The sequence below is a fragment of the Eptatretus burgeri genome, chromosome 11 (assembly GCF_056783735.1).
Source record: "Eptatretus burgeri isolate ZD-2024b chromosome 11, Ebu_testis_v1, whole genome shotgun sequence".
NCBI classification, from domain to species: Eukaryota; Metazoa; Chordata; class Myxini; order Myxiniformes; family Myxinidae; genus Eptatretus; species Eptatretus burgeri.
The window spans coordinates 33,307,544-33,332,650 of record NC_140971.1 but is presented as its reverse complement, the minus strand read 5'-3'; the positions used below and the strand labels follow the sequence as shown (position 1 = coordinate 33,332,650).

Sequence of the window (25,107 nt, the reverse complement as noted above, 5' to 3'; positions counted from 1 at the left end):
CATCAATTCCCATGACATGGGAATGTTCAACTTAAAATTGGCAGATGAAACCTTTCATTGTAAGTGCGATCTCTCATAGATTTCCTTCGATGCTTTGGTTACGAACTGAAAAATAAGAGGCATTACTTTCGTACCGCCCATCGTGTTATCACCACCACCTTTAAAGGAGGTGGGAGTGCTGGATTGAGTAAATAGCATGGACATTCTGCCTGCTTACATTCCCACAATAATGAGCTGAACAGCTTCTTGTGCCTAATTTAAGCTTCCTTGAAGTCCCTTGCATTCATGCTACCATACCAAGCACTAAGCACTGAAGGACCACTCGTTTCCCAGTTTATTTCCGCAGCCGAAGATCGGAGGCATGATGTTTTTGGGATGTCCGTTCGGCTTTCCGTCTGCCCATTACCTATATTTATTTATTTATTATCGCCACCATAACTTGTAAACCATTGAATGGATTTCAACCAAACTTGGAACAAGTGTGGACTGTAACACAAAGATCAACTAATTCAATTTTAGGTTCAACTGGTTCAAGGTCATGTATGTGCCCTTTGAAAATCATTGTGCAGACCTTAACTCAAGTTGGAAGCATCTGATGTCTCTCTCTCTCTCTCTCTCTCTCTCTCTCTCTCTCTCTCTCTCTCTCTCTCTCTCTCTCTCTCTCTCTCTCTCTCTCTCTCTCTCTCTCTCTCTCTAACTTGTCTTTTTCCTCCCATGTGACTTTTTTAATTTTTCATGTGACCTTGAATTGAGATAAAACGTAAGTGGGTTGACATCCGACGAGACACATTCACGTTAATTTCTATTTTCTAGATTTTGGTCATTTAATTTGTACGATGTTTACTGGGGTATTAAAATGTACCACACAGGTCCTATCTGCAATCCTTCGAAATGAGGACTCGCAGACTTACCTACAGTGGAAGCCAGTTTCTTACAACAAACTGTCGAAGAATCGCGAGGCGTCGGTGCCCTGTAAATATTATGGTGGTTCATCGCCAGGCCCGAAACAAGAGCCCAACAGAACCATCGCTCACTTTTTCTACCAGGGTGTCCCGAATGGTGTGCAGGCATTCAACATCTCGTTTGGAACTGGGAAAGAGGATTTTTATAACGTCACTCGCTTTATCAGCTGGTGAGTCTTCGCTTCTCACGGAAAAATTACATAGCAGTAAATGTAAACTAAATATGCATCGGCACCTCCTGTCTCGTTGTCCCTTGTTTATATTTTGACAGGACTGCGCTGGTTGGCCTCGGCGACCCTCCACTGGAATCCATCTCCAAGCTGATGTTCGTATTGATCTTCCTCTGCCTGGGCCTGCCTTTCCTGTTGGTGTTGCTCAGTATTGTACTTGCTTTGAAGCACCGACAGCAGCGGCATGGCTACATTCCCATTGGTGAAACACACTAAGAGTGTCTCCAGGCAGGGCTCACACTGCCCATTTGTTGTGCACAGTTTTTATTTTTATTTATTTTGGGCTTTAACCACAGATAACAGATCAAGATTGGTTCCATTCGGAGCTTTTGGGTGAGAATGGGTTGTGGGTTTGCTTCGTCAATCATTAATAGTTTCTAAACAAACATGCCCCATATGAGACAGACCTGGCTTGGCTAACAGAATGTGGCATTCTCTTCTTCATACGAGTCCTCACCAAAGTGGTACAATGGACCAATGACCATGCTTTACTGGTGTTTTGGAAAGGTTGTGAACCCACAGGCTTAATTTTAATGCACAATCTTGGATATCTTCTTCCCTGTTGCATTCTTCATCTTTGGTATTTTGGTTGCCAATGAAGCCATCACAGCAGAAACGATGCAGTCTGAGACTAATAGTTATAAGTTTGAAAATCCACATGACCAGCCCTGCATTGCTCTCCAGGGGTGGACTTTGGAAACACCACTGTGTAGATGTTGTCCTTATTTTTCTCTTCTGCATCTTTGTCGTGTCTGGCTCTCCATCGGGATACATATTCTAAATTGGTCGTGGTAATATGTATCCTTAATTTATGGGATTTGTTTTCAAACCCATTCTCAAATTAAAAGGGAAGAACATTATGATCAAAATAAAAATGAAGCCTTTCACAAGCCAACTCTCCCTAATTTTCCCAATGGGTTATGCAAAAACGTTTCAAAAAAAACACTTTTGGTTTGCTCTGCGACTTGAATGATTATGGTTGTGATGGTGGTCCTACAATGAGTTAAAAATGGAAGAAAATGTTTACTATTGTAATGATCTGTTCACTCGATATTTGGTGAGTGAGTTCTTGAATGAAAAGTGCATTCATGTGAACCGAGTGATGAGATGCGCCATACTCCTTCAGAGCGTCGGTGCTGCCGATGGTTTATTGGCAAAGGTTATGCTGAGTGCTTTGCCGTTTCCTTCCCAGCATTCAGTTCAGGTAGCAATATGAAATTTGTTCAGGGTGCCGGCGATAGGTCACCTACTCTCCGCGAAGGACACCGTGGGATCTTTAATGTCCACTAACTAATGCCGAGGGACAGCGCAAAGGTTAATGAATCGTTCTGCCTGTGAAATACCGGGATAACAGTTGAGAGCTGGGTCGGGATTCAAACCTCGGCGAGACGGGTCAGATAGGTATGTTTTTCCAGGCAAAGGAATGCAACCGCAACCCACTCACCCGAGATACTCTTCCTCAAGTGCATTTTTATGGTTCTGGAACATCTATGCTCTGAGTCACCATGAGGTGGCAGTCTCGTAATCTTAAATCGCTTGGCCTGGTCATCGAAATGGGTGCACAAGTGTGCCCAGGTCGAGGAAAATAGCGTACATTTACAAGTTTGTAATTTGTTGATCATTTTTGTATGGGATAACCTTTAACCCCTCTTCACCATTCCTTTGAGTTTCGTGATTTTTTTTTCAGGGTGCCAATTGTTTGCATGAGGTGTTGTAAATGTGATTTTATAACCTTTTGGAAACTTTTGTACAATCCTTTTTTTATTTTATTTTATTTTTTTGTGGTGAATTTTCTTGGAAAAAAATATTTTGCATAATTTTTTTTTAATACGGGTGTTTTGGGCCCACCATTACTCCATGGTCCTCTTCCGGGTTTATTGGCACTTGATCTGCCAATCACTTTTCCATGAGGTCATGTGATCTCACAGTCTGCCAGAATTTTTCATATGTAAAGTGTGTGAGTGAGCCTGTGTTTTCAAGGAAACCTCAGTTGCCTTAGTCGTGTGAAGTCCAAATTCTTCTCCTTTTGATCCTCAGCCCTGATCCAATTGGCAGCACAAAGGTCTCGCTTTCCTCTTCCGCTAATTTAACCTCGTCCTTGCACTTTATTTTCAATAATCCAAATACTGTTGAAATTGTGCTCAAATGCAATACAATGCAAAGAAAGAAAAACCACTGAATAACCAAATATTTGTTTTCATTGTATCATTGGTGGAGAAAAGTACAAATGTGTGCAATCTTAATTCTGTTATATACAGTGCTGTATAATCTATGGTGGTATTAAATGCTGTACAAATGAGAATGTGGAAATGATTGCAAACATAAAAGGAGCAGCTTCACAAGGTTTATGATGTTTTAAATTCACTGTAATATTTGGCAGTTTGGTTGATTAAATGGGAATAATACTGAGATATTAATAAATTCTTGAGTTTACACCACTTGTGTGCAGTGCATTGTGGAAGTCCATGACTTACATCAAAGGAGAATAGTCTTGATTCAAGGTTCAAGACTTGAACCTTGATGTTGCAAATGCTTGCTGTGATGGCACGACCAGGCCACTGCTTTTCTCATGTGCCCATGTAGCTCCACAGTCTTGAAGGGTCCGACTCGTTATGGAGCAGCATAGCCACCAATGCATGAGCCTGGTCCAGGCTCTGCCAGTAGTCGTTAAGCCAGTGAAGACGCCACCTGCAGTAGAAACATCTGTCGTACTACATAAACAAATGTTCAGTAATTCATTAACACATTTAAATTTCTGGCTCAATCGTATCATTGTAATATTGCGTGAGGCCAAAGTTTTGGGGATCGTTCTTACGGGTCATTCTCTGGGATCTCCTGTAACTCTCCCAATCCTGGTGTTGGTTCTGGACAGCCCATGTGGTTATAAGCTGCAGTACGCACAGGTAGGATCGGGTTCGTTTGTGGTGAGGTCTGATGAAGGCGCAAGACCTGGGCCCTGCTGTTGATGTCGTCGCACACAAAACATTCAAAGCCATTCATATAGTTGGGTTTTTCAAAGTCATTGACACCCCACTTCCGCCGTTTAATCTCAGACACAAGGAACTGGTTTGTGATGCCATGTGGGCTCTGCAAAGAAGGATAGGTTATTCTTATGTGTGCAGGTATAATCTTTAAACAACAAACTTATTTTATTTATTGAGAACAACTTTTCATCTCAATGCTTTATCTGTCCAGGTTTCCGTAAAGAGCAATTGCAATCACCTTGAAGGTTAAAAATTTCTCATACTCATGATCATTGGTGTCCAGCATGATCAGGTATTGGGCAAGCGCCTGCGGTGTGGGGAAGTCATCCACAAGCACGGCAGACGTGTCCGCAGGAAGCCAGGTGCATACACGGGCAGAACCGCGATACACTGGTATGGACCCTAGGTGCAAAGGTCTCCACAGCTTCTCTGTCATATAGTCATTGCAATGGGCATTCTCAAAGGCCAGCTGGAATTTGTAGCCTGCCAGTAGATCCAGACACTCAGGATCTTCACCAATGGCAGTTTGAGTGTCTGCAAGACGTTCGCTTGGGAAAGCTCGGTTCCGCAGACACTCGCCGTACGAGTCGACCTACATGGAGAACAGAAAGAGGTAAAGTCATATCGAGGAAGGTATGAATCACTGTTAATGGTGGTCAGTTATACTGATTGTGATTACTGGAAGATTTCATATGAAAACCATTTTTCCAAATGCGACAAGGAAGAATGCAGGACTGGAGAGCATCAAGACGAGTCACCATAGAACAAGTAACAAACCGGTATGTATTTCATGAGCTCACGGACGTAGCGGTCACGGTCCGACGCCACGTCACAGTGAGACTGCAGGTACACAACAGGTGCCCGCCCAGCGACACGCAGCGTGTTTTTCTGTTCTAATGGCACGGGAGGCCGGCGGAGGTAGTCCAGGCTCGGCAGCCACTGTGTTGCCAGTGGGTAGTCCGATTCCTGGCGAAAGGTGGCTGTGTAATTGAAGAGGCGCAGCACGGGTAGATGTGACAGCAGGTAGTTGTTCATGGGTGATTCTTCATGGAACAAGGCCCATGCCTGGTGGGGCAGGCGTGGTAGAGGAACCTCGTAGGCACGGAAATCTGTACCATAAAAGAGGATAGCCTTGGTGCGCCTGTAGAGTCATTCACACACGCCATGTAAACCTTGGAATCGGTCAGAGTTTAAAGGAGCATGTTCACATACATCAGTGGTTCCCAAACTTTTTTGTCCATGACCCAAAATTTGAAATCGCATTTGCCTCGCATCCCAAATGATACTGGTACCTAGTGTACCTATGATAAAAATTGTCAGAGAAAATGCTTTTGACATGAAACCCCCCTCAAAAACTGAGATTTTGAGGGGGGGGGTTTCAAGTTTGGGTCACGACCCTGGGTTTGGGAACCCCTGACATACATGAAGGACAACATCGTTTGGGGGAAAATGGATATACTTTTACATTGCTGCCAAGGATTAGTTAATGATGAACAAGCCCACAGTCGATTTGATTTCAACTTGGGATCCAGGCATCACGAGTTACGTGCTTGGATGGGAATAACAAACAGGCAAACTTTAGAAAAGATTTACATGAAGCACAGTCGGACAAACGCATGTACAAATCGGAATTAATCTGCAATCAGTGTCTCGTCCGGGGTAGACAGTCTTAAATCCATCCCTGAGATTACAAGACCAATTTATGTTATTTCTGTTGGGATTTGATTCAGATTTTCAAGATTGGTGGAGTGATTTCATTTATCTGAAGAATTCAAGGAGCAAATGTGTAATAAATCCAGAGGGTTAGAGACGAGGATAGCTGGGTGCAGGGAGGAAAGAAGTGCTATGATGGAGGTATTTACTCGGGACAGAACAGGACTGGAGTCTGACTCGTATCACTGAAGGTGTTAAGAAAATAACAAGGTGAGCCAAAAGACAATATGAGAAGCATATTTCCAAGAATATGAGACATGTTAAGAGGGAAACTTTAAGTGCATAAGAGGTAAAACAGCAGGTGAAGACAATTATGGGTCCACGAGTAGAAGCCAGTGGTAAAAATACCATGAAATTAAAAAGGAAAGCTTTTTATTCATGGGCCAATTGAAGGAGCTCAAAAATTGGAGGTTAGATATTTCTTAACATGAAAGGGAAAAACAAAATTCAGGAGTGATCGAGGTAGCAGTCTGTTGCCTATACACCGCCTGGTTTCAATGTTTTGTCCGATTGAAAAAAAATTATAATTTTCTCGTAGGTGTGGATGAATTTGAAGGTATGAAAGGAAGGTATTGAAGGTACTTTTACTTAATTTTTTTCTATACCCTCACCCTGCCACTGAAAGTCTTCAGCCCCCAAAGCCTCAACCTCCCTCTCTTGACTCTGTCCCATCTTTGCTTTGCTCTGCCCCCTCCCCCCCCCACCCCATCAACACCAAGTCCTCAGCCTCCCCCTCCTAACCCTAAGGCACCAATCCCCTCACGACTTCAAGCTTCCAAACCCATTTTCCACTCCCCACCCCAACTTCTCAACCCCCTCCCCCCAAAAGCCTCAACCTCCCCCTTACAAATCTGTCCAATCTTTACTCTTCCCTCTCCGCTTCCCCTTTCCAACCCCTACTTTCCTCCACTCCCCCACTCAAAAAAAAAGAAAACAGGCATTCCCACGTCAAAACAGCGGAATATTTAACACTTTCCCTTCGCCGACCCGTCACAGTCTCCGACACAAGTCACAATCCAGTTCGATATGCAGAAACCTCGTGGCATTGCAACTCAAGTTTCCATGAACAGTCTAATTGTAACAATAAATGACCTGAAATCAATTATTTTCTTCCTGATGCATATAGACACATTGTTAAAACTAAATAATGATGGATGTTTTCCTTCACAATGTTGCGAGATCCCAGGAAGTCATCAACGACAACCTTAATAATGACAGTACATGGGTTTTATGGTCCCTGGTCGAGTCGTTTATGAGAAAATAGTTGGAAATAATAGCAAAGACCTGTGTAACCTCCGTGGTAAAAAGGCCTGCTTGAGAGAATGACCGTTTTTACAGCCATTTTCCCTGCTGTGCAGGGGTTGGGCTTTTTCTTGAGGCAATGTTTTATGGCCGGATGCCCTTCCTGACGCCAACCCTGGTCGCCTCTTATGACGCACAGGGATATGGTACACCTATTCTAACCGGGGCATACACCGGGACCAGTACACTGGTACTCATTTCGACGACCTCGGAAGGATGACAGGCTGAGTCAACCCCCTGGTGTTAATTCAGCAGCCAACGGGGCTTGAACTCAGGACCCTGGGACCCCAAGCCACCACCCTAACCACTAAGCCAACACCAGGCTTTCTGCTTGAGAGAATGCCACAGCTATTTGGGCGGAGGATAAACAAGAGACCACCGCCTTAATCGCTGAGGCCTATCTTCACAAGGCCTGTGCCACCTATCAGCTCAAAATCCTTTTAACTCTCGCTTTGTTCATTTTACACTGAAGGTAAAACTTAACGGGAGGGCAAGGGATTGTGAATATGACAGCTCTGAAGATGTCCGACTTCGCATAGCAGTTAGCACCAACATGGTGGCCGTAGTATTGAAATTGTGGGCCGAGTAAGGTGAACTGTACAACCAATGGGTGAACTTGGACGCACGTACGCACGGCTCATTTTATAGTACAGTATAGATGGACAGAAACAGAACCAGTGGCCCCATCTCGAGTAAAGAAAGAAAAGAAGAATCAGGCAGAGAGTAATTAATGCACGGAATGATCTCCCTGGAAAGGTAGTGGCAGCAGAAACATGGATTTAAACTGGAATTATATACGGAGGAGGGGAACATGTATGTTGACAAGACGTAGCTTCGGCATGTATGGAAGATTGCGTACAATGTGTAGTGATTGTAATATCTATTAAAACCTCATCAAAGGTGAATTCAGTCGATATTTGTTCCTTTCTCTACAACAGTCTTTATCTCTCCCCCACTCCCCCCCCCAACCACCCAAAAAATAGAAAACATTCGATGGTGTTTGTATGTTTCTCATTTTCCGAAATGTTTAAAGCTTCCAAAACAACAAACTACATTGCATTTTTGAGTGGACAATGAATGGTGCACAGGATGTGGGACTTGGTGGGTCTGAAATGTATATATCAGGGTTGGTGTCCTCCCCACGATGTATAACGCACTTGAACAGGTGCACCTTCTTTTTCTTAGTGACAAGACAGGCGCCTTGTGGGCAATCGATGCGTTCCGTCGATCTGGGAAAATGTGGGAAGATCCCATCATGCCACCAGAGTAGCAGTGGAAGCTGAGCATTCTGCCGTGGGTCACGGAAGCTCGTCGGTTGCATTGGTCGATGGATAATTATCGGAGGGGCTTGGCGCATGTCCAGCGCGGTGAGTGGAGATGCGGGTTCGAACGCAGAAGGGGCTGAGCCGGGCTGCCAGGCAATCGTCAGAGGGGCATCCAGGATCATCGTGATGGCAGGCAATGTGATGAACATTGCCAGATGTCCATGTTCCTGAGATGCAAATTGGACAGAAATATATATCAAGCTTAGCCACTCCTTTCCCCACAGTGACAATGAGTTGTCCAGCTATTTGGGTCAAATTAACATGATTCAAATGATTTCATTTATACAAGCATGGGAGACTTTTTTGAATGACATACAATTAAAAGCTTATCAAAATAAGCCAGATTTGAAAGCTTACAATTCAGAATTTAAATCCTTTCTTTGTTTGCCTGGCTCGTGCACTTGGACATTTTGAGCAGTATTTCGCCAGGTTATTGCTTGCTAACAATACGAGAGCACTTCCATGTATTTAGTGTGCAAAACCTTTCGTATGCCTCCAAAACCAGTCGCTGACTGGGCATCCTCCATCGTGCAAGGTCTTTCCTTGGCTAATCTGAATGTTTGACAACCTACAAGGCCTTCATTTACAGCTTGATGGAGGATTGCTCTCCCCTTTGGCAGGTGCCCCTGCCTCACACCTTGCCCTTACCATTCTTGATGCCATGGAAAGTAAGGGCCCTCAAAAATCAATGGGATCCCCCACGATCAAGCTGAGTGTTTAGCCTGTTAGTCTTACATTGCAGACAGGTTGGTGGCCTCTCTCTCTATTCCACCACCTCTGTTTTGGTCTGACACCCTCTGCCCTCCCAGGTTTTTGCAGGGCACACAGTCCGCCTGTAACCCTCTTCTTGTCAAACTCCCAAAATCCAAGCTCAATGCTCACCTCCACCCATTTGGTCATCTTTTCTCTCACCTGTGGCACCAACTTCCACAATCTGTTAAGTCAATTCTTCCCTCCAGGGCTTCAAGACAGCTGTTCACCACTACCTCAGGTCCATACTCACAATCTCTTCTACAATTCAATTTCTGACTTCAAGACAGCTGTTCACTTACCACCCCCACCACCCCCATGCTCATGATCTCTTCTTCCCCCATTCCCAAGTGTGTGGCATCCCTTGGATGGATGTGCAGGACCAGCTTGGCAGCACTGGTTGTTGGTGCACGTTAAAGATCCCATGGTGTCCTTTGCAAAGAGTAGGTGAGTTATTGTCAGCGTCCTGAACAAATTCCTAAATCCTAGCTCCTTCAAGAAAATGTCAAGCCTTGTCGTCAGTTGGTTCCTGAAATAATTAACCAAAAATGCTTCCCAGCTGACTTGCAAGGTGGGAATAATTGGGGATGTTAAATTACTAGTAGTGGTATGTCTGGATTGCAAAGGTGGGGATGCTTTTTTTTTGATAAATGAGTGGGAATGAGTGATTGCCACTCATCACACACATGCACAACTTCTCCCGAAGGAACAAAATCAAAGCCATAAACCAACTAGCAGTACCAGTGTTCCAAAACAGCTGCACAATAGTAAACTGGCCACAAGTGGAAATCAGAAAACCAGATATCAGAACAAGGAAACTCCTCAATATCCGCAGAATGTTCTTCGAAAATCATTGCGTCCTGATAATGTACCTGCCGAGGAAAGGAGGTGTCAGCCAGATGGAACTCAATGAAGTGCACAGAGCAATGACTAAGATTAGTAGAGAATGTGAAAAGTTCAACAGACTACCGAATACAATTTGTACACAAGCATGAACACAAGCGAGAAAAGGTATCTCTCACTGACCTTGTAAAAATTTTTTTTCCAAAAACAGGTGCGAATAGAAGATGTCACGCACCAAACCGAAACAGCAACAAATACAGCCCCAACGATTGCAAAAAAATTAGAAAAGAAAAATACAAGACAAAATATCAACAGATATATTGTGACAACTTGTAGAAAGACAAAAGAGCAGGCAAATATCAAAAATATTTGGACAGATTGGGGATATGGGGGGGAGAAGGATCACTGGAATAGCGAAGAAGAGGTCAGCTCAACTGGGACGGAGACAGAATCATAATAAATGCCAAAGACCAAGGACACTACACAAATGGCTTTTATAAAAATGGCAGGACTGAGCCAATCAGACAAGTGTAGGTTCTGCAAGGTAGAAACAGAAAGCACGAGTCTCCTCCTATCGGGATGGAAAAAACTCATGTCAGAACAGCTGTCCACACAAAGGCACAACAAGGTATGTGGAGTAATCCACTTTCAATATGCAGAAATTTCAATATCCCAGTTCCACAAAACTCATGGAAATATGAACCAAAAGCAATCATTGAAAACAAGGACATAATGCTCACATTCGACCTGATGATCCCGTCCCACGTGAACAAAACTGAACATACAGTTCAGATACAACCAGAGAGTTGGTGTCAAAGCTTGCCTGTTTATACATTTATCGTTTTTAAAAGACGAGTCTCATAATATTTTTGATAAAGCATTGCAGTGAAGTCTGATCCAAATAATTTTAAAGCAATATATGTATGTATTTGTATTTTGTAATCAGTAAAAAAGTGTGGTAGATAAAAACATTACAAAGGAAATAACTTGCACCAAAAACTTTAACATTTTCACACTGTAATCACATTAATAATCGTTGGGCATTTTCTTACATTTGAAGAAAATGAAATTTCTTACATTTTCTTACATTTGAAACTCAAAATATGCTAAAAGTAACTTTTAAGTCAAAACTTTTGTCAGTGATCGAAAAACAGACCGGAATTTACCGAAGACGCTATGACGTCACGTTCTCCGACAACTTCGTGAACATTCGGAAACAGCATGTGAACAATGGCGAGATGCGAATCAAAGAGTGATTTACATCGGCGATGAAATTGAGTGTTTTCATTCCGATATTGCCGAAAACGAGTCGGAGGATGATGGGAATTTATACTATGGAGTTTCTGGCCCTGAGCCATATAAATTTGAGCCACTTGCAAGTGCCAGAAAACGGCCTATTTCGTGTACAAGTGGCAGGACTGACTGCCCGGCAGTTCACACTGACAGATTGGTTTGTAGATTTTCATTTTCTTGTTCGATGCATAAAATAATGTAAAGTTCGATTCGTCTGTGACTTGATATAATAATTTTTAACCCTCGAGTCACTCAAAAGTCAGAAATAGAATGAATCAATAATGGACCCAAATATATTATACACCGTAGCCTTGGCGTTGAAGTCTTTCTGACAGCTGAGCTTGACCCCAGTGAAAGTGAACAGTTAGAACAAGCCCAAACTTTCAAGAGACTGTTGTGGCATATAAATACCAAAACATGTTTAGCCTCATTGGGAAATATTCTACCAAATTTCGAAAAAAAAAGTGAAAAATTGATCAATTTTTTACAATTGAAATGAAATAGCCGAATTTGCTGATGCTGTTAAAAAAGTAATTTAATCAACAATAAGTTGATTTGTTGAGGAATTTTTTTCATGCTTGTGTTTTTCAGAAAGTTCAGAGATGCCAACTTTTGGAAATCAGAATTAGGGAGGATTTTCAACCGACACCAAATAATGTGCGCGAAGCGCACATCTCGAGCGCGGAGCGCTCGACCCTTGCGGCAGGGTCCAGGGCCCGCCTTAGGGCCCTGGAAGCTCTGGGGTTCTAGACGCTCTCTAGTGCCCTCTGAGCCCTATTTTGGAGCATTTAACATGTTAAGAATTCCCACTTTTTGAACAAAAAAAGGGGAAAATTGTGCACTTTTTAATGTTACATGTATGTTAATATTAGTAAGTTAGGGGACAATCAAAGATTAACAAAAAGCACAAAAGAAGCAATATTTTTCTTACCTTACTGGCTGGTACTACTGCTGCTTGCTTTTTCCATGGCAGCTTTGCTGAGTGACAGCTGTGTGGCTCTTTTAGCCCTTCTGATTATGTCTTTGCTGTATTCTCTCTGGTAGCAAGGGGTGTTATGAGCTAGTTTTTCAATTAAGAGAGCTTCCAGGGTTTTGACACTCAAATTGGGACGAAATTCAGTATGATTCTTCCGTACAAGACTGAGTGCCCGCTCACATGATGCGTTCGAATGAGGAATGACCAAGATTCCCTTCATCACTTTGCTCAAATTAGGTTACTTCTTGGCACCAGTGCAGGGATCTGTGAGCTGTGAAATCCGATGCCACTGCTCATCCACTCTCACTGTCTCAGTAGCAATTGTAGCTATGGAGGCGTCTGCCTGGTAGTGAGCGAATTCACTCTCAAGACTGTCTATGTCACTATCACCGCCACTGAACAGACAGGGGAATTTCTTGATGAAAAACTCCACACAGTCAAACCCCACTTCTTGGTGTAGCTTAACATCCAGCACCTGAGCATGCTTGGCTAATTCATCATCTAGCGGCCAGGTTTTGAAGATATAATTGCAGGCTTTCACATAATATGAGCGAACTGCACTGAAGAAACCTTGGATGTCTGACTCACTCAGAGTGAAGGTGGATTTCTTGAGACTCCTTTGTTCCCTTATATACAGTTTGGCATCGTTCCCAATCATGAGGTCCTCATCATTCTTCTGATGATTTCTGTCAGAGAAGGGTACATTTACCAGAGCAACCGATGACACCGATGGTTTCAAAAACCGTACGAAGATATCTTTCAGAAGACCATTCAATTCTCCGTGCAGGAGATGAATACAGGGTTCGTCTCTTTGGAGCAGAAGATTCCCCTTCTCAAAAAGCTTGTTAGCATATCGAAGGAAGAAACAATAGAGTTTTGTTTGTGGAGACAAGAACATCCTGTTGACATGTTTTTCTCTAGATTCCTGCACAGTGTTTGAGGAAGATGCGCTTTTAGTTGTAGAACTCGTAGTACACTTAGCCGCAGGGCGATCACACTTGCGTTTACTGCCAGCAGAAGAGGTCAGACTCGTAGTACCAGATCCAATTTTACGTTTGAGGAGAGAGCTTGAGGTAGGTGCAGCCAAGGAAGAAGACCTCTGATTCGAAGGTTTTGCTGAGCTTCTATCAAGTGATTTGGCAAAAGCAGAACTTAACTTGGGTCCTTCTTTGCCTGTAGATGGGACTATCACAGTCTTTCTCGACTCTGAAGGGATCTGCTTTGTAGATGAACGTGATGAAGGGCCGGTGATGCTACCTGCTCTCAGCATTGGTTTTGGTGCTGTCCCTGCTGTCTTCTTCGCAGCAGATACTGCAGTGGTAGTGGTGAATGCTGCTCCACTAGTGCTTGATCCTGCAGTGCCAGTACTGGCAGTAGATACAGTGCCGTCCTTCTTGCTCGTTGTTAGAGTCTTGGCTACAGTTAGTTGCATTTTTCTTCGTACTTCTTCTTTGAAGAAGAGGCGAAGTGGCTCCCACTGTTCAATCAGCCTGTCTAGGCACTGACCAAGGGACAGCCACCTTGTTGCGACATGCTTCAGAATCTTGTGTGTCGGGGCATCACAGAGTTCTTGCAGTGCTTTCACTCCTTTGACGCGTTTACTACTTTTGTCCAAGTAGTAGTAAATATCAATGAGAAAGTCATCTAATTCAATGGGTAAGGCCTGAGCCGCCTTCTTGGCCGTATTGTGCATCATATGGCAAGGGCATCCCATGATGTAGCACTCTGGATTTTGTTTGTGGATATAAGCAGCAACTCCTTTGTGCTTGCCCACCATGACAGAGGCATTATCAGCACAAAAGGAAACACAATTTCCCCACGGAATTTTCCTGTCACTGAACTCATGATCAAGCAGTTTGAAAATGTTTTCTCCAGTGGAATCTTGTTTGCACGCAGGCAAACTTAGCAAACCTTGCTTCACAATCCCAGCACTGTTGTCATAGTACGAAATCAGGACAGGATATAGCTGGGCCTCACCACTGTCATTGCTACCGTCTGTAGCTAGGCTAAATGGAGCTAGTCTAGCAATATCGGCAATAGATGAAGCAGTAACATTTGACAACTCACCAATTACACTGGTCAACAACAAATTTGTTGTCTGCATTTTTTAAGCTGATTTAGGACGAATCTGATGCGCTGAATCCAAAACTCACATTAGTTTTGTTCAATCAGGTCAAGTTTTTGAGATATGGCCACATGTCGTTTTTTACATTTTTGTTCACATGTACGCATGTGTGGAGCATTTTAGAAGAAGTTGGTGGGGGTAAAATGTCATGTCAAATAATTGTTTTAATTGGAAATAATTATTTTAATGACAAGAAGTATTCAGGTACGATAGTTCTAGGTGATTATGTCGAAAAGGGATCAGTTTGAAGTCATAAAACCTCAAAATCTTCCAAAAATTGGTGAGGCAAAGCATAAAGTTCGTGGATCAAAACTAAAGTTAATGGGGCAGATTTTGTAATAATGTGACAATACAAAAAAGTTGTATTTCTTGAAATAACGAACTCTGAAGAATGTACAATACCTACATGCGCCAATTTATGACATGCGCTTCTGCTCAAGCTTGGAGTGCCACAGTACGAACCCAATGATTGGAGACTGTTCATTGACAGCAGCAAGCGATCACTGAAATGTGTTCTGCTACACAACGGCAACCAGTTTGCCTCTGTACCATTCGCTCACTCGACTACACTGAAGGAGAAGTATGAAGCGGTGAAGTACGTGCTGGAGAAAATTGGTTATGATCAGCATAAGTGGTTTATTTGTGTTGACCTGAAGATGGTGAACTTTTTGTTGGGACAACAGTCTGGCTTCACCAAGTACCCATGTTTTCTGTGCATGTGGGATAGTAGGGACCGTGCTCAGCATTACACGAAGAAGGACTGGCCTGTGCGGGAGGAATTGGTGCCATGCAAAGAAAGGAACGTCATCAACGACCCTCTGGTGGACAGAGACAGAATACTCTTCCCACCGCTGCACATCAAGCTCGGCTTTATCAAGCAGTTCACCAAGGCTCTGGACAAAGCTGGTGACTGCTTCACTTACTTGTGCCAGGCTTTTCCAGGATTGACCATGGAGAAGTTGAAAGCTGGCATCTTTGATGGTTCTCAGATCCGTCAGCTCATCAGAGATCCAGAGTTCAAAAACTCAATGAACGAAGTGGAACTGGAAGCGTGGAAGACATTTGTTTTGGTAGTGAAGAACTTTCTTGGCAACAATAAGGCCAGAAACTACGCAGAACTTGTCAACAACATGCTGACTGCTTTCAGAAACCTGGGCTGCAACATGAGCATCAAGATGCACTACCTATTTTCACATATGAACCGGTTTCCTGAGAACCTGGGTTCAATGAGTGACGAGCAGGGGGAGAGATTCCATCACGACATGAAGGAGATGGAGACCAGGTATCAGGGTCGCTGGGACGCAGTCATGATGGCTGACTACTGTTGGAATCTGAAGAGAGACCTCCCTGCCGCTGAACATTCCAGGAGTTCGAAGAAACGGAAGTTCAAGCCCTGAAGTTTGAACAGTGGTGACGCAACATGCAATTTACTTGTACTTGCCTTTATCAATGCCCACCATTCAGATGACAGTAATCGATGTTTCTATCATGTAATCAATAAATGTTGTTGGCAAAACATTTTTTTTTCTTAAAAACATGTTTAGGATGATATGTGTTGACAAAAATCAGCTGATAATGCCACAAAAATGTAATTGATTTTGTCACAAGATCTGATTTTTTCAAATCAACTTAGCACAAAAACCTGACCTGATGGAGAGAAACGGATGCCATTTCCTGATTCAGCAGTGCCAGAATACCCTAATTCACTTGTAGAAATCTAGACAACATTCAGAAAGTAAAAAATTGTTGACCAGTGTTCTTTTTTTCTTCTTTGTTCTTGTTCTTTTTTTTTTTATTTTTTTTTTCTTTTTTTTTTTCTTGCTTTTTGTTCTTGTTTTTTTTTTATTTTTTTTTGTTCTTGCACATCTTGCACATCTTGCAAGTTTTTGTTCTTGCACATCCATACTTTGAAGCAACTTTTGAATCTGGAAACATCTTTTGAAATAGAGGTCCAGCATGATCTGAGACTGATATGGGCAAGTTATGTTCCACAATAAATCCACTAAAGAGAAGTTCCGCTCGGGTAACATCCTCTTCCTCGCTTGTCCCTTGTTTGGTGAAATAATTCAGAAGTGTACCGGTACTCGTGCTCGAAGATCTCTCCTTTGCAATGTCTGTGTGCCGTTTGCTTCCAACGTGCTTCCGAATATCATCGCGACCTCCGTGCTCAACTGAAATATCAACGCTGCATACTGTACAATACGCATGATGAATTCCTCTTTCAGACTTTCGAATACACGGGTATTGGAGACTGTATTCGGTCTTGTACTTCTGAGACCATTTCTTGGTCTTCGTAAGCTTCTTTTCTGCCATTTCGTAATCAACATCGAGGGCTTGAAGCATCGGTAACTTCGAAGTCGATGTTCCACAGCTGCAGCGCGACTCGTAAAACTCTAGCGGCTGTTAAACACCGCACGGTGGTCGCGACCGCCGGGCTGGTACGGGGCCCAGCTGCATGCAGTGAGCGTATCGCATGCATATACACTGTGCATACATACCGCATGCACTGTATTGCACACATACCGCATGCACTAAATCTCAGTGCATGATCGCATAAGCGAGATCCAGACCCAATGTTTCGCTGCTCCTCATTTGAATTTGCAATTTTTTACGTACAATTTGGAAGCAGCGAACGTTATGGAGTTACCACATGCTCTACGTAGCAGACGATGCTTTTCATTCAATTCTCATACTAGTACATTCTGATTAGTGAACAGTGCAAAAATATCAAAATTTCGGGAGGATAAGGATAGTGATCGTAAGGGCAGGAGTTTGGGTGAATTTTCGGAAGCCTCCCGATGAAATCGGGAGGGTTGGCATTGCTGGAAAGTTTATTTATGTGTTTTTCCATGTACTCTTTAAGAATACATTTCAAGGTTTTTCTCACTTAAACTCAACAATTGATTCTGTGACAGAGCAGTATCTGGAGAAATTGTAAACCAACAACTCATATTCACAGAGTGGTGATCAGATGTGTTTAATGCCTTCGTCATCCTCGGCTGTGAAATGGTCACCACAAATGACAAGTCGATCCAAAGGGTCCTCTTTACCCGTTTTCTTTGTACAAATCTTATCCACTGCCGGCGAATGTTTGATTCCTTCGGGAATCGGTGGGAGCGATTTCCCGTTTTCCAGGCATTTTCGCAAAACATGACACACGTACGAGGCATGATGTACAAATATCCAAATAACTTTGTTCTACAATAATTCAAAATAAAAAAAGGATAATATAGACAGTTGCAAGCTCAAAAAAGCGAAAGAATGGCCGGCTGAACTGGACACTTCTTCAATGAGCGAGTGAGCGTCCGCTTTGTTTTGGAGAACGTGACGTCACCATCCATATATGGGCACGCGGCTGTTTTTATCTCCGGAGGATCTCCAAGACTTACTCACACGGAGGATCTCCAAGACTTACTCACGTTGTTGTTCTTCATCCTCTTCTTGTGGACTTTTTTGTTTCACAGCCTACAGTTTTCATCGAAACTTCCTGAAACTTGGCATATATATGTAAAAATACCCTGCGCAGACCGTAACCATCTCCGACTTTGAAAATTCCTCCGAGAAAAAAAAGTTATGACGTCAAAATATCTCCGCTAATGGAAATCGCCGAAAAAATTATCTCCGAAACTAGGCAAGCTTTTTGAATTCTGTTTGTGGGATTCGAACAGGGCATTAGCAGAGATGAATTACCGCACATGATACATCACTATGACATCATATCAATTTTTATGACGTCATTCCTATTTTTTGTTTCACAACCCAGAGTTTTCATCGGATCTTCGTGAAACTCGCCATGTATATGCAGAAAGCCCATGCGCAGGCAGAAACCATCTCCGATTTTGGAAATTCTTCCTAGAAAAAAAAGTTGACGTCATAATATCACCGCTAATGGAAACCGCCTATACCATTATCTCTGAAACTAGGCAAGCTGTTTGAATTTTGTTTTGCGGGAATCAAGCCGGGCATTGGCACAGTTAATTTATCGCATACCTGATACATCACAATGACGCCATATTCGTTTTTATGACGTCATCATTAAGAAGACGAGGATCTTCGCTCATTTGAGCTTGTTTTCAACGACCTCGAGAAATAACAACTTCGGAGTTAAATTTCATTAATTTTCCCCAATAGTTAGGCAACCACAATAGTTTGCATCGAACTATTTAATGCACATATAATCATATTGATAAATTTTCAGAACAATCTGCTCTTTAATTTTAAAAGTCGAACACATTTAACCAAAAGGTTTGCACTTACTGATGGACGTGTCTTCATCCTGACCACGGCACGACAGCCCCGCACGGCACCACACAGCCCCGCACGGCACGATTTCGGGTCTTTAAGTCAAGACGTATTGAATACTTTGTATTGACCATCAGTAAAGTCACATAAGAATTTATTTTCTTTCAAAGGGTTGTACTTTACGAATTGAAAAAGAAATAACGCTGCAGAAGCCGAATACACCACCCAGCTGCCCAGGAAGAAACGCACACATCTTAATTTTTATTCATTTATTTATGCCTAATGCCGTTTATATATGCAGATAAAGCACGAAAGCGAAGAAATGACAATAAATAAAAGGGTGGGCGAGCCTCGACGACTGAATCGTGTCAACCAAGTGACGTGACGCGATGTTGTAAACCCCGCAACGCATTATACTGCCATGGCCGTCATAAACTGGACAGAAAACCCAAATTATGAGTCCAAAATAGAACCAGGTGCACAACGATCTCAGGAGGATTTACCGACAGGAAACGTCAATTTATTTATTTTTGTTTGTTTGTTTCATATCATCATTGTGATGATAAAACACCGGTGGAAACTTCAGTTTGCGTCTCTTTCCAGGCCAATCAGGGCGATTCTGCGGCATGCCATTGCCCCGGACAGTGACACCCTCCCTCGTAAAATAAACTACAGGAGAAGCATCATGACAGAGCGAAGAATCATTTCTTTGGAGATGCTGAATATTGAAAGTGTGAACAAGCCATCATGACGGCGTTTGGAAAGATTATTATTGACTAATTTGTAAAAACGAAAACACGAAACGTTATTTGAGAATGATATACAGGATGTGCACAGATGTCATTTCATCCATTTGTAGTTTCATAATCGAGTTATCTTCCATTGGTGAGTTAATTTCTGCAGAAATGGGGAAAAGAACACACGTACGTACACTATTTAATGTTTCTTGGTGTGTAATAATATGGAATAGGCAAAGCCTAGAAGCGAACGGAGAATTCTTCTTACATTCGCTTTTGACTTTACTTATAATATAACTTGTTCACAACTGTATACTTGCCAACTATACCGTGGCACGTGGAAGCGCCGCACAGCTGATTTTGACAGATCTGAGGTCAGTCAGGTGCATAGCAGACGATGCTGCAATTTCCGGTTACTTCGGCCTGGATTCGGGATCAGCGATCAAATAACGTAAATCACGATTAAAAATTATTTGTTGATGATGCGGGAGATATCTTTATTAAAATCAGTGGAGGAAATATACACCATGTCTGATATTATTTGGGTCTTTCATGTCTCAGACGATGCCTTTATCTCCTGGGACGCATCATTCCCCATGACACAAACCGGAAGCAAAAGGGTCATAGCCGACGACACGGATTCCAAATTGCCAGGGTATTGTGTTGTTGTTGTTGTTGTTGTTGTTGTTGTTTCCTATTCTCTCATGTGCACGCGTTGAGTAAAAAATAATTGAATAAATATTAAATAAACAATCACTTCTGGTCAAGAATAAAAGAAATTAAAAGTTCCGGAAAGAGTTTCAAAATCACTCCCGGTAATGTTAAATACTAAATAAACACTCCCCGTCATGAAAAAAAATCACTTTTGGAAGTATAAAATTAACTTTGGGGAAAAAATAATTGAATGAATAAATAAATAAACACTTCCGGTCATGAGTAAAAGAAATTAAAAGTTCCGGAAAGAGTTTCAAAATCACTCCCGGTAATGTTAAATACTAAATAAACACTTCCTGTCATGAAAAAAATCACTTTCAGAAGAATAGAATTAACTTTGGGGAAAAAATAATTGAATAAATAAATAAATAAACACTTCCGGTCATGATCTCGCGGTACGCATCATTGCCCATGACAAACCCGGAAGCAAAAGGGTCATAGCCGACGACACGGATTCCAAATTGCCAGGGTATTGTGTTGTTGTTGTTGTTGTTTCCTATTCTCATGTGCACGCGTTGAGTATGAAGCTCACTACGTTCGCTATAAATCAGGCTAGTTATCAATGAAAGTTTGTCATATCGTTTCAATAAATTATGGGTGAAAGGGGAGTGAGAGCACCTCCTGGCTGCACCTCCTGACTGCACATCCTGGCTGCACATCCTGGCTGCATATTGCTTCCGAGCAAATACAACCGTCTCTTTGCTGATAAGGATATTAAGGTAGTATGAGACTCAGGATTAGGAGCGTATTATGAGACTAAGGATTCATCACTCCTTAGGTGTCATTTCCCTGGTCTGTGTATATGCTGCGACTGAGGCGAGTGATCTCAACGTGAAGGATGCATTCTATGCCATGCTCAAGTCTGTGGTTGATCAGCGCCCTAGACAAGATACACTTTAGTCTTGTGTTGGTCCCCATGGGTCAGGAATTATGAACCTGAATCGCACTAAGTTCCTTGACTTTGCAAGAAGTCACGGACTTAGGGTGTGGTGGGGCAACTTAACATAACAATTGTGCATTTTGTGAGGAAAGCACCAAATTTGGCACACGAGTAGCCTATCATATAATGAACAGATATGAATATTGGGCCATCTCAAATTCAGCCGCTGATGGCTGTGGCAGCCATTTTCCACTGCCATCAAAAATTTGAGATGGCCCAATATCCAAATCTGTTCATAATATGACAGGCTACTAGTGTGCCAAATTTGGTGCTTTCCTCACAAAATGCACAATTGTTATGCTATATTTAGCCAAGTTGCCTCACTAGTGGTCGGTTCATGGTTTCAGCGCCCACAAGCTCATCGCTTGACTTGGTATTCCAACGCTGGTGGTGTGGCAAAGGAGATTGAGCATGCTCGTTGATGGTCGCTGGAGGATGATCCAGAACTGCAGGGTCTACCGGAGTGCTCAGTTCCTCAATACTGACCACCGGCTTGTTGTAGCAACTCTGAAGTTGCACCTTAAATCCAGTAGAATGGTACCATCCCAGCCAAGGCTGGATGTTGGCAAGCTCAAGGATGAGAGGGTAGCTGAGGAGTTTACAAACAAGCTGAGTAGAGATTTGGGGGGTCTGGGAGCTTTGGGAGGTCCTGAAGAGTTGTGGAGTGCCTTCAAGACCACTGTCCTTGATGCTGCCGGTGGATGTCTTGGAACTCACCGTAGGGCATAGGAAAAATTTTGTCTCACAAGGGACACTGGATACCATTGATCAGAGTCGTAGGGCCAGGCTGAATGGCAGAGCTGAGCTGTTCAGGGAGCTGAGGCGTAAAACTGTACGTGCGCTAAGGGTGGACAAGGAGGCCTATGTGCGAGGAATATGTGAGGAGGTAGAGCATCACCTGTGGTCAAGTGATTCTCATCCTGCTTACAGGGGAATAGCACATTGCGTTCACGCAAGCCCATCCGTCGGTGTACTGCAGTTAGAGCAGAGAGTGGTAGGCTCTTGACAGAGGAGTCCGAAGTGAAGGCCCGCTGGGCCGGTTACTTTGAGCGGTTGTACCAGGCTGATCCACCAGCTGTCGAGTTGGACGTCAGGGGTGTTACAATCCTTGTTGCTGATCTTCCAATCAACTGTGGTCCACCTTCACTTGTGGAAACACAGGCTGCGGTGAACCGGTTGAAATTGGGTAAAGCTCCAGGGATCTGTGGCATCTATGCTGAACTTCTCAAGGCTGGTGGAAATGCTGCACTCGTGTCGTTGCATGCAGTTCTGTGCTCTGCCTGGAACACAGACATCATCCCAACTAACTGGAAGAGGGGCCTTGTTGTCCTTCTTTGGAAAGGGAAGGATGATCGCCAAGACTGCTACAACTACCGAGGGGTGATGCTGCTCTCAGTGCCGGGCAAGGTCTTTGCTCGGATAATAATTCTTGATAGGGTTCGCCAACCATCTGCTTGAGTACCAGCGTCCAGAGCAGTCAGGCTTTACACCAAAGAGGTCAACGATTGACCGTATCCATGCTCTTCGGGTCCTCACCAAACGCAGACGAGAGTTTCGGCAGGGGCTGCTTGCAGTCTATGTTGATCTCTATAAAGCGTTCAATTCAGTGAATCGGGATGCCCTCTCGAGGATTCTTGGTCTTCATGGGGTGCCACCAAAACTGACCGATCTGATGACTGAACTCTACTCTGGTACTGAGAGTGCTGTTTGATGTGGTGATACCATCTCTGACTTATTTCCATTTGTTACTGGAGTTCGTCAGGGGTGTGTACTGGCCACCACACTTTTCAGCACTTGTATGGACTGGATTCTCGGGAGGATGTCGGAGAGATGAAGCTGCCGTGCATCGTTTGGGAATGTCAAGATCTCTGACCTTGATTTCGCAGATGATGCAGTCATCTCTACGGAGACTTTAGATATCCTTTTGGGGGCCCTCGAGGTGCTGAATGAGGAGTCAGAGCCGCAGGCATTACGGGTTTCCTGTGTCAAAACTAAGATCCAGGTTTTCAATGACATATTGGATGCTGCTGTCCTGTCTGTGCCTGTTTGTGGTGAGGATGTTGAGGTCGTGGAGAGATTCACTTACCTTGGCAGTGATATTCATGTCTCTGCTGGCTGTGAATCAGAGGTCGATAGAGATCTGGGTCAGGCCTGGGGAGTCATGGATTCACTGGATAATGGGGTGTGGCGTTGCAGGTACCTGTGCGGGAGGACGAAAGTCCGAGTCTTCAGGTCCTTGGTGCTTCCTATGGATGCAAGACTTGGACTCTGACCAAGGATCTGAGATGGAGACTTAATTCCTTTGGTACCAAGTCTCTTCGGAGAATCCTTGGCTATCACTGGTCGGACTTTTTGTCCAACGAGCGGTTGCTGAGAGAGACGCAAATGAGATTTGTTTCCTGCATAGTCCATGAGCATCAGCTGTGGCTGTATGGACACATGGCTCATTTTCCTGGTGCTGATCCTGCTCACCAGATTCTCTCAGCGAGGGAGTCTCGTGAGTGGAGGAGGCCAATGGGCCGACCATGTGCTTCGTGGTTGCAGCAGGTTGATCGGCATCTCAAAGAGATGGGGATGGGCCAGGCATCTGCCTGGAGGAAGGCCAGACGGAGGCCCCTGGAGTAGCAGCGGAAAGTGGACACAGCGACACGCTGCTCTGGCGCATGCTCCCATACCTGACCTGACCTGATATTAAGGGAGGGGAGAGAGAAAAGAGAGTGATAGGACAGAGGGGGGAGGGGATGGGAGAAGACGGGGTGATGGAGGGGAGAGGGCAGAGGGAAGAGGGGGGGAGGACGGAATGAGAGGAGAGACCGGAAGGAGGAGGGAGAGGAAGCTAGAAAGGGGGAAGAGCGTGGAAGTGGAGGGAGGTGGGGAGAGTGATGCTCACCAAATGTTGCTATCCACTGTGGGAGGAGGTGTGAAAGAGAGAGAGAGATCGAGAGAGAGAGAGATCGAGAGAGAGAGAGAGAGAGAGAGAGAGATCGAGAGAGAGAGAGATCGAGAGAGAGAGATCGAGAGAGAGAGAGATCGAGAGAGATCGAGAGAGAGAGATAGAGAGAGAGAGACCGAGAGAGAGAGAGGTAGAGGGAGAGAGATCGAGAGAGAGAGATAGAGAGAGAGACCGAGAGAGAGAGAGATAGAGAGGGAGAGAGAGAGAGAGAGAGAGAGAGAGAGAGAGAGAGAGAGAGAGAGAGAGAGAGAGAGATATCGAGAGAGAGAGAGAGAGATATCGAGAGAGAGAGAGAGATATCGAGAGAGAGAGAGATATCGAGAGATCGAGAGAGAGAGAGAGAGATCGAGAGAGATCGAGAGAGATCGAGAGAGAGAGAGAGAGAGAGAGAGAGAGAGAGAGAGAGAGAGAGAGAGAGAGATAGAGAGATAGAGAGAGAGAGAGAGAGAGAGAGAGAGAGAGAGAGAGAGAGAGAGGTGGCATGAGCAAAGAGAATATGTTGATGCTTAATGACCGAACACAAGAAAAAAAAAACAACTCGTGTTAGAACAGCTGTGCACACAATGACACAACAGAGTTTGTAAAGTAATCTGCTGGCACATCTGCAAAAACTTTTATATCCAGTTCCAGAGAATTTGTGGGAAGATGAACCAAAAGCAATCACTGAAAACATTGCAGTATCGCTCACGTACGACCTAATGATTCCATCGGGTGTGAACATCGAAAACAAAGCATTGTGACCAGATATCAAACTTAGGTACAAAAAAGTGAAGGAGGCATTGCTAATTGAGGTGTTAATTCCAGTGATTTTGGACTAACCATGCAGAAATCAAGAAAATGACCAAATACCAAGACCTCAAACATGAAGTGAAAAGATTCTAGAAGCTGAAGAATGCCAAAGTTGTCCCAGTGATAGGTGGAGCAATGTGAATGATGACAAAGAACCTCACAGAGAAATTTTTTGAAAAAACATCCCCTGGAATATTACTACAAAACGAACTATATTTGGAAGCTGTCC

The 25,107-nt window shown here is 43.6% G+C and overlaps 2 protein-coding genes across 8 annotated transcripts in view; one reads left to right on the top strand and one right to left on the bottom strand.

Annotated features, from left to right (window-relative positions):
- GLMP (glycosylated lysosomal membrane protein) overlaps positions 1 to 3,625 on the top strand; it is a 28,636-nt gene extending 25,011 nt beyond the window's left edge. The window contains exons 5-6 of the mRNA XM_085845846.1: positions 870 to 1,132; positions 1,234 to 3,625. Coding sequence (XP_085701972.1) covers positions 870 to 1,132; positions 1,234 to 1,408 — 438 coding nt within the window. The 3' untranslated portion in view covers positions 1,409 to 3,625. The remainder of the gene's footprint in view (positions 1 to 869; positions 1,133 to 1,233) is intronic.
- LOC147016806 (GDP-fucose protein O-fucosyltransferase 4-like) lies at positions 3,373 to 19,004 on the bottom strand. Of its 7 annotated transcripts, none has more exons than XM_085845841.1 (7): positions 18,761 to 19,004; positions 10,008 to 10,138; positions 8,349 to 8,683; positions 4,954 to 5,317; positions 4,415 to 4,768; positions 4,008 to 4,279; positions 3,373 to 3,895 (listed from the first exon to the last, which is right to left on the bottom strand). In XM_085845841.1, the coding sequence occupies exons 3-7, from the start codon at positions 8,663 to 8,665 to the stop codon at positions 3,760 to 3,762; spliced, it is 1,443 nt and encodes a 480-aa protein (XP_085701967.1). In that variant the 5' UTR covers positions 8,666 to 8,683; positions 10,008 to 10,138; positions 18,761 to 19,004; the 3' UTR covers positions 3,373 to 3,759. The 7 variants fall into 7 exon arrangements, 6 of the variants coding, with proteins under 6 accessions (XP_085701967.1, XP_085701969.1, XP_085701971.1 ...); XM_085845843.1 differs by lacking the exon at positions 18,761 to 19,004 and adding an exon at positions 10,293 to 12,621; XM_085845845.1 differs by lacking the exon at positions 10,008 to 10,138 and having other exon boundaries at positions 4,954 to 5,285.
- Between the last annotated feature and the right edge of the window lie 6,103 nt (positions 19,005 to 25,107).

Bases quoted from the DNA above. Each gene is read 5' to 3' on its own strand.
- LOC147016806 (XM_085845839.1), bottom strand. The intron at 5,318-8,348 runs GTGCGTTATACA...ATGACTCTACAG, and splicing joins AAGAAGGTGCACCTGTTCAA to GCGCACCAAGGCTATCCTCT. The intron at 4,280-4,414 runs GTGATTGCAATT...CCTTCTTTGCAG, and splicing joins AGAAATTTTTAACCTTCAAG to AGCCCACATGGCATCACAAA.